At 38.5% G+C, this 18,517-nt stretch overlaps 1 protein-coding gene across 1 annotated transcript; it reads right to left on the bottom strand.

Annotated features, from left to right (window-relative positions):
• Positions 1-2,248: 2,248 nt before the first annotated feature.
• On the bottom strand, positions 2,249-2,866 carry LOC143548497 (uncharacterized). The gene has a single exon (XM_077039646.1). It carries the CDS (start codon positions 2,864-2,866, stop codon positions 2,249-2,251), a length of 618 nt encoding a protein of 205 aa, XP_076895761.1.
• Positions 2,867-18,517: the final 15,651 nt, after the last annotated feature.

The following is an 18,517-nucleotide window of genomic DNA, read 5'->3' on the forward strand; positions in this document are numbered from 1 at the left end:
AAGGAAATAATTATGAATGGGGAGTGATATATGGAATAATTCTAGGTAATTTCAATATGTTGCCAAATTATGTGGCGTTTCCTTGTTTGAAATCCATCCATGATTTGTGCTAATACTCTACGGGTCTATGGCATCATCTAAGGTGTTTGCTTCTTTGGAGTTAATAACTAGGTTAATTTGTTACGTAGACTTATTTATTGGCATATCAGCAGATGACTAGCTTGTATAAACAATAGAATAGTAGTAGTAGTAATCTAGAATTAAGTTTTTTAAATTTGATATGTTTCTTTTATAATCTTGATTCCAATAAGTTTTTGTGTTGGTTTATAATAGTGTATAATATTTTATAGTCTTCTAAGTTGTGCCGAACATTATTTTCTTGTCTACATAAAATTTTTTTAGATCTATTTTAGCTCATTTAGTGAATTAGTGATTTGATCATGACTCATTTAGTGAATTTGTGATGTCTTTCAAAATAAAACAAAATGAAATGTTTAAGGAAATGCTTATTTTTTACCCTCTTATATAATTGTGTTGTATTGGTTTGTGTAAATTTGTTTATATTTAGTTTTCATGTAAAGACACTTAACAATTCTTTGGAAATAAGTTTTATTTAAATATTAACAATATATATTGAAATTTCATAAAGAAATTTATAAAAGGCCTTCGAAAGTTCATTTTGTTTTAGGCCTCCATAATGATTGACCCGACCCATTTTTACCTGCTTTATTTTGTGCCCACTGTAACAAAAATTTCTGAATTCGCCTCTAATTACACTTGTTTCCACCAGCAAGCTTTATTCAACAATCTTTCTCAAGATGTCACGACTTGCCACGTCTCCAACATAACTGGTTAGGCTTCTTTTTGGATAATCTTTGGCCCGGTTAAACTTTTGTTTATTTCCGGTTGCCAAAACCAATTAGTTGAATTATCTTTGTAATCTGAAACTTGTAATAGATTGAAACTGTACATTCTAAAATCAACTTTAATCCGTTGGATTTCACATATAACACCAAAACAAATTAAAATACTAATAGCAATTAATTTGATTAATATCAGTTTCAACCTATTGGCAAAATACAACTAGTTCTAGTTCTAATAATATGCATCACAAAGCATTTCAAAGTTAATTATTCATGCACCATGTAATTTAACTTTTACACAGTATCCATGATACCATGTGAATTTTATAACATAAAAGAATTTAACATAAAATCCCATAAAAAAATATCTACTGGACTTTGTTTTGTCTCAAATATTCATGCTAACATTCAATAGATTAATCAGATTGAATAACTAATTTATTTAATTGATTTAACTTGAAGAACCAATCACATGAAAAACCATGCATTAAGACCGTATATATAATTCAGGTTTTAGAAAATATAATAAACTTTCTCCTTTGTAAAATTAAAACTTGAAACAAAATCACCAATTCAGTAAATCATACGAAGTAGATTCACCATATGCGGTTAGGGTTTTATCAAAATTCAGTCTAACCAAACAAATGACCAGAATCGAAAATTGAAAATCTATAACCAAATCAAACCCAAAAGTAGATATTTTCAATTATCAATTCCATAAAGAGAAAATATTGATCCTTTTATATATAACACAAATCGAACTACATCTGGATAATGGGTAAGCGAGCAACAAGCTGCGCCGCTATCCCCTTTTGAATCGCAAAGCCTATTCCATAAACAACAAAACTTTCTCATACTTAGAATTAATATTAATTGTAGATACTTATAATCATTATCCATTCTAAACCAACGTTTCCACAATACATTCACCAATAATGCATTCATTATCCAATGTATTTGTTATTCGATTTCTTTAACTTAAAGATAATGTAATTATTTATTATTAATAATTACCACTTGATAATTAAGGTTAATTCACAAATCACAGAACACGAAAATATTCACGAGTCTCAAATTTAATAGTTCGGTTGGTCATTTCGACCTGACCATTTGCCTGCGGGTGAGCTACCGAGGTGAAATTTTGAATAAATTGAAGTTCTTTCAACCATTCCTGTAGTCCGCTATCGGAAAATTAGGTCCCATTGTCACTTACTAGTTCTTGCGGAAGACCAAACCGGCAAATGATGAATTCCCACAGGAATTTCTTCACACTTGATGCCGTTATCGATGCAACCGGTTTGGCTTCCACCCATTGGTGAAGTAATCAATGGCCACTATCAAAAACTTGACCTGTCCAGGGGCTTCCGGGAATGGTCCCATATTGTCTATAGCCCATTTCTGAAACGGCACGCAGACGTCACCGGAATCAGTTCATTTTTTGGGCGCAAGGTGTTGGGGGCATGGCGCTGGCAGGAATCACACTTTCTGATTTCTTGCACAACGTCTAAATGCATGCCCGACCAGTAGTACCCTGCATTCATGATCTTCGCAACTGTCATTCTCTGACCCGCGTGTAATCCGCAAATGCCTTCGTGAATTTCTCGGATTAGATAATTTGCGTCTTCCGCGTCTACACAACGTAGTAGCGGACCGAGGAATGATCTCCGGTATAAAATACCATCGTTCAACTGGTAATTTAGAGCTTTGTGCTTGATCTTCCGAGCCTCAGCCTTTCCTGCTGGGAGAATTCCGGAAGATAAGTAAGCTTTGATCGGTGTCATCCATGATTCAACACCCGTTTGGATTACCAAAACTTGATTTTGAGGAACGGACGGGTGGTCCAAGACTTCGACACAAATGTCTTTAGCAAAGTGTTCGAAATTTGTCGAAGCTAGTTTGCTAAGAGCATCCGCAGACTTATCCTCGCTCCTTTTGATGTGGAAAATGTTGAAGGAGGAGAATTGTCGGATTAAGACCTTTGCTTGCGAGAGATAAGAAGCCATGATGTCGTTTTTTGCTTCGTACGTTCCGTTTATCCATCCCGCGATCAGCATGGAATCCACCCGTGCTTCCAAATGTTTCACTCCGAGCTTTTTAGCAATCCGCAAGCCTGCCAAGAAAGCTTCGTATTCTGCCTCGTTGTTAGTGCTTTTGAAGTCTAACTTTATGGCATACGTAAACTCGTGGCCTTCAGGATTGACTAGCTTGAGGCCCGCGCCGCGTCCTTCACTACTTGAAGCTCCATCCGTGAATAACAACCAAACTTGCCCTTATTCCGGAGGTGCTTAGGGCTGTTGCTCGATTAAACATTCTTTTTCTTTGTGTTGCGGAACTTCAGTAACAAAGTCAGCCAGTACTTGCCCCTTGATTGCTGGTCTGGGTTTGTATTCAATTGCATGTTCACCCAACTCGATGGCCCATTTTGTCAATCGTCCAGAAAATTCGAGCTTACTTAACACGTTCTTGAGCTTGTACCCAGTTAACACATTGATGGGATGACCTTGGAAATATCTTTGGAGCCGTCGGGCTGCATAAACCAATGCTAAGACGAGTTTTTCTAACATCGAATATCTGGTTTCCGGGTCTGACAGTGTCCGACTAACATAGTAAATTGGGGTTTGGACATTTTTTCTATCTGTCAATAGCACATCCCCAATAGAAATATCAGAAGCGGACAAATACAGTGTCAGAGGTTCACCCGCCCATGGTGCTGTTAACGTGGGTAGTTCCATCAAACATTTTTTATATTCCAGGAATGCTTGTTCGGCTTCTGCGGTCCATCTAAAATGTGCCTTTTTGATGCAGTTTCTTAGTGTGGACACAAATGGATAAGACTTGGCCGCATGATTTGCTAAAAAACGATTGAGTGCCACAAGTCTTCCATTGAGTGTCTGAACTTCTTTGAGGGAAGAAGGAGAAGGCATGCGGGCTATAGCCTGAACCTTGTCGGGGTTAGCTTTGAAGCCCGCATCTGTTACAATTACTCCCAGAAACTTTCCTTCTTCCATCCCAAACGAACACTTAACCGGGTTCAACTTCATATTGATGCTTCTCAATGTTTTGAAGGTCTCTTCAATATCTCTTAACATTTGATCTTCTTCGACGCTTTTGATCACTAAATCATCCATATAAACCTCCAGGTTTCGGCTTATCTGATCTTTGAAAGCTTGGTCCATTAACCGTTGGTATGTGGCACCCGCATTTTTCAATCCGAAGGGCATCATATTATAACAAAATATCCCCTAGTCTGTGCGAAATGCTGTCTTATCCTTGTCACCAGCCGCCATGAGGATTTGATGATAGCCCTTATAGGCATCAAGGAAGCATTTAAACTTAAATGGGCCACAGCGTCTACCTTGAGATCTATTTCTGGCAATGGATAGCAATCCTTTGGACAAGCTTTGTTTAGATTTTTGAAATCAATACACATTCGCCATGTTCCGTTGCTTTTTGGAACAATGACTAGATTGGCTACCCATGTCTGATATTTACTTTCCCGGATGATCCCGGCATGAAGAAGATCTTGTACTTGCTCTTCATAGCTTTCGTTTGTTCTGGGCCCATCTTCCGCTTTTTCTGGACAATTGGGGTAAACATCGGGTTTACCCTTAGCTTGTGTTCAGCAATGCTCCGCGGGACACCAGTCATGTCCGCAGGCTGCCAATCGAAGATGTCCAAGTTTTTTGTCAATAGCTGCTTTAGAAAAGTCCTAACTATCTCGGAGATAGCAGGTCCAATCACGATTGTTTGATTAGGGAACTTTTTGTTCAACACCCATTTTTCTGGTTCAGTCCTTAAAATTTTCTTTGGGACCTTCCCGGGTCTTGAACTCTCAGTTGCAAAGCAATGCCGATTGACATGAATTATTGCCACACCGGTGCGGGTTGGAACTCCTATTGCATCGTGGGCTGTGGACGGGTGGGATTTGAAGTCACCAATCGCCTCTCATTCTAAAATGATGTCATGTTTAGAAGTTGCTAGTAGGACCAAAAATTCAATTTCCTCCGTTCTTGAATTGATTCCGTCGCTGAGTGTTACCGGGAACGATATCACTCCTCGCGGATGCATTATTTCTCCTCCGAAACCAGAAACGGGGGCATGAATTGGTTTCAACCTTTCTTTGTCTTCCTCGTCTAACTGTTCGAAACATTGTTCGTACATGATATCAGACGTACTGCGAGTATCAAAAAACACATACTGTGATCGGTAGTGGCCGAAGAGAGCAGTGATTATCAACGGATTCTTGTTACATGGTCCGCCCCTAATTCGAGGAAAAATCATGGGCTCATTCTTCCACTCTTTATCCAAATGCTCCTTCCTTTTTCCTCCAACCCACTGTTCACCCTGAATCATGTGAACGTTTAGATCCTTCACTTGCCTTTTGGCGGGGCCCTGGCTATCCCTTGCGGGAGGCTTACCAATCCCTGGTCGTGTATCTTTGACCAAATGCTCAAGTTTATCATTTTTAACAGCTGCTTCAATTTCATTTATAAGGGCTACACACTCGTTCGTGTTGTGTCCAATGTCGTTGTGGTATGAGCAACGTTTTTTATTATAGAGGAATGACTTCCTCGGTAATGGTTGAGGCGTCCTGAAGGTCAAATTCTCAGTTGTGAGGATTTCTGAGGGAGTTTTTGATAATAGGGTCCAATTGTTAGAGGATCGAGCTGAAAAATTACTCTTTCCCTTATTGCCGATCAAGGACCTTGCATCGAATTGCTTTGGTGGTTCCGAAGTCGGTTTTAGTCTTGACCAAATTGTTCCCTTGGCCTGCCTATTTGGTCTCGGAGTTTGGAACTCGACCCTTGGTAATTGCTTTTGACTACTGGAACCAAAGTTTTTTCAGTTCTTGCAAACAACTTTGCCGCTTTCATGATTTCATCCCAAGACTCGGGCATTCCGTCTCTCCCTGTGAGGGTGCGGATCAAAGCATCACTATGAACATTCTTGCGGAATGCCCCCCTCAACATATCCTCGCTAACCCCGCCAATATTAAGACTCTCGTTAATAAAACGAGTAATGAAATCTTCGATAGACTCATTATTTCGCCTTGTAACATCCAATATTATTTCTGAGGGGTCGTGGGTATGTTTCTTTTGTTGACTGAAATGCTAAGAAAATTTTGTCACAAAGTCATTCCAGCTCTTGATCTGTCCGTCGGGCAATTTTTCGAACTAATCCCGGGCGGCCTCAATAAACGTTAATGCAAACATATGACACCAGTATGGGAGAGTCCATCCACTGACTCCTCCCACTGCTACAAACCTTAACAAATGACCGCTGGGATCCGACATTCCATTATATGTCCCGACAGACGTCGAGATTTTTGCATTCATCGGAAATGGAGCTGTCGCGATGCTTGAAATGAACTTTGACTTCTCAGCGAAAGATTCTGGACGATAAGGTTTGGAAAAATCGTGCTCAGCGTTACTATGGTATTCCGCATGGCGGACAACTGGTCACGAATAACTAGCCCCTCCGTATGAAGTGAGACGGCTGTCTCCGCTGTAATAACTTCCTTCCGGACGATACGTTGAATCATGTCCGTCAAGTTTGTCCTCATAAGATGGTAACCGCATATCTATACGGGGACAAGGGCGTAACCTTCGGATCTCATCCAAATTTTGTTCTAGTGGCTGACTGTACTGAATGTGACTTCCTCGTATGGGAGGAGAAACCGATCTCCTGGGGGGATTCATCATACGTCAGGGTGCGAGCATGGAACTGCTCGTTTCGCACCCTACGTTCGTACTCAGCAACCAAATTTTCTTGTTGAATGCGGAGCCAATCGTCCTGAGATAAAATTCCTTCAGATCTAGAGTTATGACGTCGAACTCTCCTTGGAGTAGAATCACCAGAATTCTCTTCCAGGCCTAACTCTGAGTGAGTTAGATGAGCATCTCTCATAATTCGTTCCAGATCTCCAAGATTGGAACCCCCTAAAGCTGTAACACGCCGCAAGTCGGTAATTGGTGTGATAATATTTCCGGTGTCCACCGGGTAACACATACTTGTTGAGCAAACAGTCCCCGAGCCGTCGAACCACCCAAGGTAAAACCTCCAGGGTTTACGGCATCGGTTCGTGTACAAGGAGTCGTGATTTAAGGAAAAACAGACGTTGCTCCTTCACGTGTTCCAAGATTGAGATCTCGTGCAGATTGCGCCTGGTTCTCCGTCGGCCCTTTAGGTAACTGATTCATATCGTAAAGAGAATGGAAAAAAATTCTTGCTGTTCTAACAAAAATACGGATGGCGCCAATGAAGAAACACAGATCTACTCCACTAGATGAGTCCTAGATCCAATGAGTCTACAGGGTAGGATGTGGTTAACTGCCAATACGATATGAACTCAATTCTCAAAGTCTAGTGACATGAACCTGCAAAACCAACACCGTGAGCTCGCTACAGGAAGGACAAGAGGGGGGATCTTCCCGTAACCACCCTCCGGCGTGAGAATAAGTACAATTCTGATGAAGATAAAGTACTTAAGTAAACAGTGAGAGTACAATGGGAGTGAATGAATACCTCATGATGATTGAGAGGGTATTTATAGCCGAAGGGTGTGGGAAGGTGATTGGGCCAGCTGTCTCTTTAGAAGATGCGCTAGTAACCAACTGGACACGTGTCCTCATGCGATAGGTTCAGCTTATACGTTGCATGTGCATGTATAACAACCTGGACACGTGTCTTCTTACGATTGGGTTATGGATGACCTTGGCCAAGTGCACGGTTATAACGGCCTTGCCAGGTGTTCTAATCTGGTTAGTTGAAGGATCACGTATTGCTTAAGAAAGCATCTTGGTAGATCTTCTAGAACGTTACTAGCTAATGACAACTGTCCCGGGGCATTACCTCGTAGTTATTTACGCGGACGAATGTCCCGTCCTGCGGATGACTTTTGAGGGTGCCAGGATGCTTCCGCACACTTTGCGGGAGTATTTCTTCCGCCAATAATTTTGCGGGTGGTTCATATGTCCCGCGGGTGTCTTATGAGGAGTTTCTGGTTGACCCCCGGGCACTATTTAAGGGTATTTGGGTCTTTTCGGTACCCTACCTCTATACTTTCTCAAGATGTCACGACTTGCCACGTCTCCAACATAACTAGTTAGGCTTCTTTTGGATAATCATTGGCCCGGTTAAACTTTTGTTTATTTCCGATTGCCATAACCAATTAGTTGAATTATCTTTGTAATCTGAAACTTGAACTAGATTTAAACTGTACATTCTAAAATTAACTTTAATCCGTTGGATTTCACATATAACACCAAAACAAATTAAAATACTAATAGCAATTAATTTGATTAATATCAGTTTCAACCTATTGGCAAAATACAACTAGTTCTAGTTCTAATAATATGCATCACAAAGCATTTCAAAGTTAATTATTCATGCACCATGTAATTTAACTTTTACACAGTATCCATGATACCATGTGAATTTTATAACATGAAAAAATTTAACATAAAATCCCAAAAAAAATATCTACTGGACTTTGTTTTGTCTCAAATATTCATGCAAACATTCAATAGATTAATCAGATTGAATAACTAATTTATTTAATTGATTTAACTTGAAGAACCAATCACATGAAAAACCATGCATTAAGACCGTGTATATAATTCAGGTTTTAGAAAATATAATAAACTTTCTCCTTTGTAAAATTGAAACTTGAAACAAAATCACCAATTCAGTAAATCATACGAAGTAGATTCACCATATGCGGTTAGGGTTTTATCAAAATTTAGTCTAACCAAACAAATGACCAGAATCGAAAATTGAAAATCTATAACCAAATCAAACCCAAAAGTAGATATTTTCAATTATCAATTCCATAAACAACAAAACTTTCTCATACTTAGAATTAATATTAATTGTGGATACTTATAATCATTATCCATTCTAAACCAACGTTTCCACAATACATTCACCAATAATGCATTCATTATCCAATGTATTTGTTATTCGATTTCTTTAACTTAAAGATAATGTAATTATTTATTATTAATAATTATCACTTGATAATTAAGGTTAATTCACAAATCACAGAACACGAAAATATTCACGAGTCTCAAATTTAACCATTTAATAGGTTTATCTTTGTTGTAAATATTGTGTAGTCTATAACCGAAAATCAATCAATTAAACAAATAAATAAACCTGGTAATCTTGTATGCGAAAGTAGAAGAAGAAATTGCAACCTGGATCATTCTCTGAATCGTGTAATCACTATCAGATAAACCTATTTGTGGGTTACACACAATGATTTATCGGATAAGACAGAGAATTTTGTATATGGAATTGAATTTGTTATTGTTCTATAAGAATCATAGAGAGAACCCACTAACCGTTGTTCAATTCTATATATGTGTCATCGAGAGATTATTTTCATCTGCCAGGGAAAACCGATCAATATATTGTTATATTGATTCCAACATGAGCCCAACATTTAATATTAACCTTAAGCCCAAGTAAATTAAATATTTAAACCCAAGTATAAAATCCAATAATAAAGCCCAAATAACATTAGAATTAAATTGAGTCCGCACTTCCGCATCACCTAACTCGTTTAATCTCTAATGTTATTTCCTCGATCGACAAGTTAATCCAATAGTACTAAAATAACCAACATTTGTTTTTCTAATTAATGAACCCAAATGCATAGATGGCGTTTCTTTGTTTTTTTTCAGCATGTAGATCGATGGGACAAGAAGCACAAAGTCAACCCTCCACGTGTTTGTTTTCTGTTCTTGTGATAGTTAATACATCAATTTTCACAAATTCAACACTCCAGCTATTAAAACATAAACTTTGGTTCTTTTAATCATCGGTGGAAGCAATCTCATGTGATAACTTTGTAGTGAGTTACCTTCATGGCGAGTGTTAATTAGGATTTATGTGTGCCCTCCTGCATGCGCTAATTTGCATACAAAAATTAAATATATTTACTTTGATAAGGTATACGTATAACAAGCAGTCCCTCATGAAAGGGGATGCTAATTTAGTCCCTCATAAATATGTTGAAGTTGGGACAAGATGCCCAAAGTCAACTCTGTGTGTGTCAGCCTAAATGCCGTTTATCATGTGATTGAATCCAAAACATATAGTTTAAATCCACTTATTATTTATAAATTATAATCTAAAATAGTTTACAATTGAGTTATTCTTGATATATGGTTGATTTACTTTGTTATCCGCAAATGCCGTATGAAGAATATGGAGAAAAAAAATAAAAACTCAAGCTTGCTTAAGAACTCTTTACCTTGCCTATTTTATTATTACATATATCATAATATATAAGTAGTTGCTATATCTTTGGGCGTTGCCCATGAGTCGTTTCGAGTTAGAACTTTGAATTATACATAATTATGAAAATGTTTCTAGATCAGTCAGCGTCAGTAGCAACATACTCACGTATTTTCAAATTGTTTTCTTGTAATTAGTAAGGTATATGAGATTAGAAGATGGATAGTCATTAGATTCTATCTTTTCATACGATTAGTAATTAATTGGAAAATGTTTAGTATATGAATTAGAAAAAATAGATGTTTAATTTCAACTACCTCATAAAATATCTATGGGTAGTTAACTAGTTATGAAGTCTCTTTTATTAACGTAAGACGTAACATATATAATTTACCTGGACATAATGCACAAAGTCGACTCTCAATATGTCAACCTAGCTGCCGTCAGCATGTGATCGAAACCAAAACATATGCATGGTTTGACTACAGCTCTTTATTTTTTTTATTTTTTTTATTTTTTTTTCATGTATACCGTATATATGAATAGGTATTAATTAGGGATAAAAAAACACAAGTTCATTAATTAGCGTAGACATTGATTTAAGGTTTAGCAAGATAATTCTTTAGTCGGTTATTGAACAGTGCATAACATTGTAACTACGGTCATATATAAATATTAAGGCTTTGATATAGAACATAGCCACATCATTTATCTAACGTAATTATCTCTGTGCATGTTCTTATATGTAATAATTATTCTACAAGGACAATCATGTATGGTCTTAGGTTTCAACGGTGGTTCGGAACGAAAACGGACAAACCTTTTGAACCCGTTTATTTAATTATTTTCGTTTCAATAAATATTAATCAATATTAATATATAGACATTTTAACGAACTATAAAATGCAGCGGAAAGTAAAACGATTAAGCGAACCATAAACCGAAACCCAAAACCCGGATCCAATTACAACGTTAAACGAGTACGAATAAACAATAATAAACAACCATAGATTAGTTTGTCGATATACCTCGATTATCGAAACCGGGAAGACACCGAGAGCTTAACGAAAGTGCTAGACTTGACACAATGAGATCTGGCGACGTTGGTGATCCGGCGGAGCGACGGCAGTGGTCCGACAAAGCAACAGCGGCGGCAGAGTGGTGGTCCGGCGGTATAGGAGCGGTGGCGATGGTCCTCGGCAGAGCAGCGGCAGCTTATAGCCTCGGACAGCAGCGGACAGCGGTGGACGGAAATAAACGGCAACCAAACAGCAGCAGCAAGTCACCGGAATAACACTCGCGGAAAAACGAGCTTGTTGGATCTGTACCGTGTCGCCGGAAAAACGAAACTTAAGGTCTCAACAACACTGGAGCTATTATGGAGCTGCGGTGGCTCTTGCGGTGGCTGGGGAACAACTTGAGGTGGCTGTGTTAGGTGTATATTGGCCAGAAAATACCCGCCGGAAAACCGACTTGCCGGAAATCGGCGGCGGCTGATGAGATGGTGATGATTAGGGTTATGCTTTGTAAGGTCTTGGTTTAATAATACTAACATATACCATATATAGTAATATTATTAGGGTTTAAGCAAGTTAAACCAATTGGGCTTGAGCCCAATTAACTAAACAAATCCTTTAACCATCATCCGGTCCATATCATAGATTGTGTCGGGCCCAATAAACATTTTAGTGGGTTTATAATTCGTTAACCCCCGGTGTAACTCATACCGGGTCACATCGGGTCGGTCGCGTTGACTTGACCCGAACCGACCATTAAATCCAACAGTCTCCCACTTGGAAGGATTTGGGTCAAGTATCACAACGCTAACAGCTAGAGGCGATCTAGCTACACATAGCTGTCCCCAATCAAATATGACATTTTTAAATCCACAACCAAAGTATCTTGGAATACCTTATTGCAAGATAATGAATTTATAGTAATCGTTGTCATCTATCCTTTATGTATAAGACAGTAATTAAACAATGAGACATGGATCAAATCAATCTTATATAGTGTTCAATTATTGTAGTTCTCGATATAGAGTTAAAGTGGTCCAATCAAACACACAGTAAGTTTGGGTGAGGCCTCACACTTTACTAGTTTGAATCAACGAGGGCGCCAATATGTCTAACTGTTACATTTTAATGTAAGAGTACAGAATTCCATTTTGACTACATACAACTCCCACTGAACTCCAGAACATTCCCAATCAATGCCTTTATGGCTGGCAGTTACGCAACAGCGGTTGACATGATCAAAGAATATTCCTCGGTAAATGAAAGTTCCAATATGTATCTCAAGTCTAAGGATACTAAATGAGCATACTATTATCAAAACATCTTATGATGAAGATCCATGAAGATGATTTGATGCGAGTTACATCCAACGTCATTCATAATGAGGTCTGTGAGTTTGGAAGTCAACTGCTTGAGTCCAAAGTCAGAATAGTCTTAATTCAGAATCGTTCCCACGAGTCTGACCGACTACGGATAATTTAGAATACAATATTCACGGATTAAACGTATTAAAATGAACACGGTTGTACTATTCAACGTTTGCATTTAACCATTAAATCAAAAGTGAACAGAGAAGTACAACTGATTAAACGTTTATACATCCAAATACTAAATCAAAATAAATCACTAGCAAGTCTAAGCCCGATAGCGTCTCTATGCTGATCATGCTTGTCCTGAGTCATCGGCTTAGTGAACGGGTCAGCTAGATTTTGATCTGTGTCTACTTTGCTTATCACGACGTCACCTCGTTCGAATATTTCCCGAATATAGTGGAACTAAAAATGTGCTTGGTTATGTGATGATAATTGGGCTCTTTATCTTGAGCAATAGCACCTGTGTTATCACATATCACGTCGATCATTTTCCTAAACTTGGAATTAGATCGAGGTTGGCTATGAATTTATTCATCCAAGCAGATTATGAGTGAGAAACATCTCGGTCATTCTGGAAGTCAGCGTCAGTATAATACCTTACAATGAGCTCCTCTTCCACTCCTCCAAACACGCATACGAGACGTCAGGTCTAGTGCATAATATAGCGTACATGACAGAGCCAATCGCTGAAGCATATGGAATTTCTTGCATGTGCTTTGTCTCAATGTCCGTTGCCGGAGATTGCGATTTGCTAAAACGGTTCCTTTTGCAATGGAATAGCTCCTATCTTGGAGTTGTCCATTGAGAAGCGTGTCATGAGTTCGCTTATGTATGTACTTTGACTTAGCCCTAGAAGTCACTTAGATCTATCTCGGTAGATCTTTATTCCCATAATATAAGCAGCTTCACCAAGATCTTTTATTGCGAAACAAGATTCCAACCAGTGCTTAACTCCCTTAAGCATAGGAATGTTGTTTCCAATGATCAGTATATCATCCACATACAAGATGAGGAATGATATAGTGCTCCCACTAGCCTTTGTGTAAACACAAGGCTCATCTTCATTTTTGATAAAATCAAACTCTTTGATTTTTCTCATCAAAATGTAGATACCAGCTACGAGATGCTTGTTTAAAAATCCACTTGCTCCCTATTGCCCGACCTTCGGGGGTTAGCTCAATCAAGTTCTAGACTTGATTGTCATGAATAGAGTGCATCTCGGCGTTCATGGCATCTCGCTGTTTCTCAGATTCCAGATCCAAGAATGCAGATATGTAGTTAGTAGCTTCGTCGCCAGACTCGGCTACTAATAAGACTTCCGGACCATCCAGATGCCATAGGTATCTAGGATTGGGTGCGAGAGTCCTAGTACTTCTGTGAACGCTCGTGTTCATGTCTGATGTATCAGCAACAACTTGTTGATCAAACACTCTAGCTTCTCAACGGTTGTTTGTGGTTCTTGAATTTCTTCAAGATCGACAAAATAATCTCCAGTTCCACGATCGAGAAATTCTTTCTCGAGGAAGTGGTCTTTCCTCTTGATAGAAATCATATTTGTATCAGGATGAAAGAAGTAATAACTGCTCTGGTAGTAGTATTTGTCAAATGCGGGAAACAGTCATAAGGGCGAAACTCCAAAAGGGAGTGAGGCAAGTTAGCTCTACACATCATTGATCGAATCATGTTTAGCAAAGTTCGACTCATTCTCTCGCTCACGCCATTATGTTGGGGTGTGCCAGGTGGAGTGAGCTGTGAAAAAATTCCACACTCTTTTAGATGATTGAAGAACTCTGAGCTGAGATACATTCCACCTCGATCTGATCGAAGTATCTTAATGGTTTTACCAAGTTGGTTTTCCACTTCGTTTTGAAACTATTTGAACATTTCAAAAGTTTCATGCTTGTGTTTCATAAGATACACATAAGCATATCGACTATAATCGTCGATAAAAGAAACAAAGTATCTTTCATGGTTTCTAGACATGGTTTCGAACAGTCCACATACATCAGTATGTATGAGTCCTAACAGATCTCTTCCTCGTTCACTTTTATAAGTGAAGGAATTTTTGGCGAGTTTGCCAGCTAATCAAGATTCACAATCATCAAAAGAGTTCGGTCCTGTGGATTCAAGTATCCCTTCGGATTGGAGTCTTTAACTCTTGCCTTGCTTATGTGGCCAAGTCGGCAATGCCATAGAATTGTATCATTGATGCCAGATCTGATACGTTTTGAAAGATTATATATATACACGTTATTATTAGTTTGAACAACAATCTAATATGTATCATTTCAAGGTTTAGCCTCGAAATAAAAGATGTTATTTAAGTAAGCTTTCACACCCTCAAAATCCACTAACGAAGTTTTACCGTCAGAGGGTGCGAACTAACAGGATCAGATTCATTAGTTATAATCAAACCATAAAACAAAGTTTTCAAACCACAAAACGTTTACGAGTAATTAATGCGGAAGTGTAAAAACCATAAAAACAAATGTTGCGTCACGCAGGACGACTTAAAACCCAAAGATAACAGTTTAAAATAGTTTGCATAAACAAAAGCGTTTTCAAGCAATGCATGATCCTATACCGCACGCCCGCCTCGGCTACCTGAGAATAACATACTAAAAGTGTCAACACGAGGTTGGTGAGTTCACAAGTTTATATAAAATAAAGCGTTTAGCGTTTTGCGTTCAGCGTTCTGCGTTCAGCGTTTTGCGTTTAGCGTTTACCAGATAGTGTTAAATCAATTATATATCTATAGGTAGCTAGCCTATACAACAAGTATTACTAAGTGTTCGACACTGAAGCTGACTGTTTATCAAGTACCTTGCCACCAGGTCATCCAGACCATGGTAATGTGTTAGCCAAAATTACACCCACTCGACCTCCAGTCGAGTTTAGCGTTGGGTGGGGTTTGTCAAACCCAGTAGTACTACTCAACAGTGACTCGCTATTTTCCAATACTAAACGGTTCGATATGTAGACTTCAATTGTTTCGTTTGCCACTTAGCCTTTACAAGTGATATATAATTTACTAACAAAATCTAAAAATGTTTTCGGAGTATGTTATCTCCCCCAAATGAAAAGCGTTTAAAGAGTTTAAAAAGGGGTAAGTGAAACTCACTGTTTGCGAAGATTACTAAAAACCAAAGTCCGAGAGATGTGCGTCACAGAAAAATCCTCACTCGCGTTCTAAGACACAAAAATGAGATTTTTCTAAGTATCGGAACTATTATCGAGTCTCTAGACCCGGCACATAATTCCTAAGCACAAAAATACGTTTCGTGTTTCGTTTGTGAATCGTGTGTGAATTAACAAGTATATTTGTGATACGTTACACGTGTAAACAACTTCCCAAGCATCAAGTATAAACATAGCATACTTCTAGTAATGTTCTAACACAAGGGTATTTTGGTCAAACACGTAGTAATTATCGATTATCAACATATTTCATGTACTTTCGCCTAACTCAGCAACTAGCTTTACCGAGACAGATTACTACTAGTAAAGATTACTCTAATTCACAGATCACAACTCATCCATTAATTCATCAAAAATCACCACAATAGCATACATGTGTTAGGTTTTCAGAACATATTTTGTTGTATTTTTATTCCACATATATTTCTCACAATGATCAATTTACTACAGCAAACTTACAACAGTCAAATTCATGGGCAACAGAATGTTATTTGAAATTTCCGTTAAATGGAAAATCCAACAAATGCAAGACTAATTGGGTTAGGTTATTAACTCAACAAGTTGACTTCCAGAAGTGGAACCAACCCATTTGGTCTTGTAGTTCATGAGATATAATATTTACAAATCAACCTAACAGCAGGTCTCACAATTCAGATTTGCACAACGTTTTTGTAAAATCATAAAAGTTAACTTTTTCACGTTCAAAAATTGCAAATTTATATTCTTTAGAAACTAGACTCAACCTAGTTCACTGTAGTATCAATTATCTCGACCAATGTTCAAATTCACACCCCGTTACAGTCAATTGAACATCAACAACACAATCTGTCCAGAAACTGTTTACATCCAAAATCAACATATTAACCATCTATAGACCATAATCCGTTCATATGACATTCTAGACACCATAATCACTATCCATGCACATCAAATACACACCACATACATGATTAGGTTTTACTTGAACTCAAAATCAAAGAAACAAGCAATTAACATGTAATAACACCAATTCTAGTTATCAAATCACAATCAATACATCATCTAATCAAACAAAACATATGAACACCATACATATGATTTTCGGACCTAGGGTTTATAATTATACCTTCAAAAATACCAAAGCAAGCAAGAGGAAGGTAGAAGATGGCTAGAAACGGGTGTAGGATGCTTCAATTGAGAAGGACAAGATCAAAAATCAAGTAATATGTGTGTGTGTGTGAGCCGATCACAAGGAGAGGGGGGGGGGGCTGCCGTCGGGTTTGGGAGGAGAGAAAGAGAGGGCTAGGGTTCTTGATTAATATTATTTAATAACAATATATTACACTCAAGTCCCTCAACTTTCAAATGTTACTTTTCTAGCTTAATTAACTAGTTCTTGTTTCTTGTCTAGCATTACACATAATATCATCAAGTAACACATATGTCTAACACGTAATTATCACATAATTATTGTTTTGACGTTTTTCGTTTATTCACCAATTGTTTGCGTCAACTCGTTTGCGTTTCGGTGCAATTCCCGAAAGACTACACATGTAGTAATTGTTCAAGCGTCATTTAAACCATAGTTTAAATGTAATGAGGTGTGCGTTATAGATTCAATGATCTTTAAGTTTGAATTGACGGAGTTGAGTAACAGGGTTAACCTGAAATTTACGAGTGTCACATAAGCAGAAATAGCTGTGCCATTAAAACACGTACTTAAGACCTTATTCAAAACAGTAAAGAAACTGAAACGATGTTGCCGGTCAAACCAGGAGTATACAAATAATTATTCAAAAGAAAAACTAGGCTAGATGGACATGTAAAATGAAATACTCCAGTTGCCAGAACTGGTACTCTCTTCTCATCTGCAATGATGGGTTTCATGTTGCCTTTATTCAGTTTCCCCCACTTCTCAGGCTCCTGCAAGACATTAATGATGTGGAAACCACATCCGGTATCATATACCCATGTGTTGCTAGAGACAGTAAAAAGTTCAATAACGTATATGGAAATACCTCGAGAAGAACCTTCACCATTGGCTCTCTTCATTTTGATCTAGCAAGGTACTCGGGACAGTTTCACATCCAGTGTCCCATTTGGTTGCATCGGTGGCACTGGCGCTCCTCAGGGGGCGACGGTGGTATCTTTGGAACCCCTTTGTTAGCATTGGTGGCACGAGGGGCAGCAATGGTAACATTCTTCTTGTCTTTACCCTTATAACCCCGGTTCTTGGGATTAGGCTTTTTGACACCAGCAGATCGAATGGTCAGAACTTGATTGGTCCTTGAAGGAATGTTCATCTCAACCGTCTTGAGCATGTTATGAAGCTCCGGCGCTATCTTCACCCAACCATTCATGTTGAAATTCATTACGAACTGGTCGTATGAGTTGGGGAGAGAGTTGAGGATGAAATCAGCTGCCATCTCTTCGGGCAGGGGATAATCAAGTTTCTTAAGCTGATCGATGTGCCCCTTCATCTTAAGAAAATGTGCACTGACGGGAGACCCTTCTGCCATCTTGCAACTAATGAGTTGTTTCATGGTGTAGAATCGTTCTCGACGGGCTTGTTTCTGGAACATGCCCTTGAGTTTCTCAAGCATCTCATAGGCACCAAAGTCTTCCAAGCCTTTAGCAAGCTCAGAATTCATGGTGGCTAGCATAATACAGGAGACCTCAGCCGAGTCATCCTTATGCTTGTCAAGAACTTTTCGAGCAGCGGCTGTGTTGTTTTCAGGCTCGGTTGGAACAGGTCCATCGAGAACATACAGGCGCTTTGCCATGGTGAGAACAAGTCTCAAGTTGCGATGCCATTCGATGAAGTTGGTACCGTTCAGTTTATCCT

Source organism: Bidens hawaiensis, unplaced genomic scaffold (assembly GCF_021521415.1).
Source record: "Bidens hawaiensis isolate Kalapana, Puna unplaced genomic scaffold, B.hawaiensis_p1.1 tig00015188_1, whole genome shotgun sequence".
Lineage (NCBI taxonomy): Eukaryota > Viridiplantae > Streptophyta > Magnoliopsida > Asterales > Asteraceae > Bidens > Bidens hawaiensis.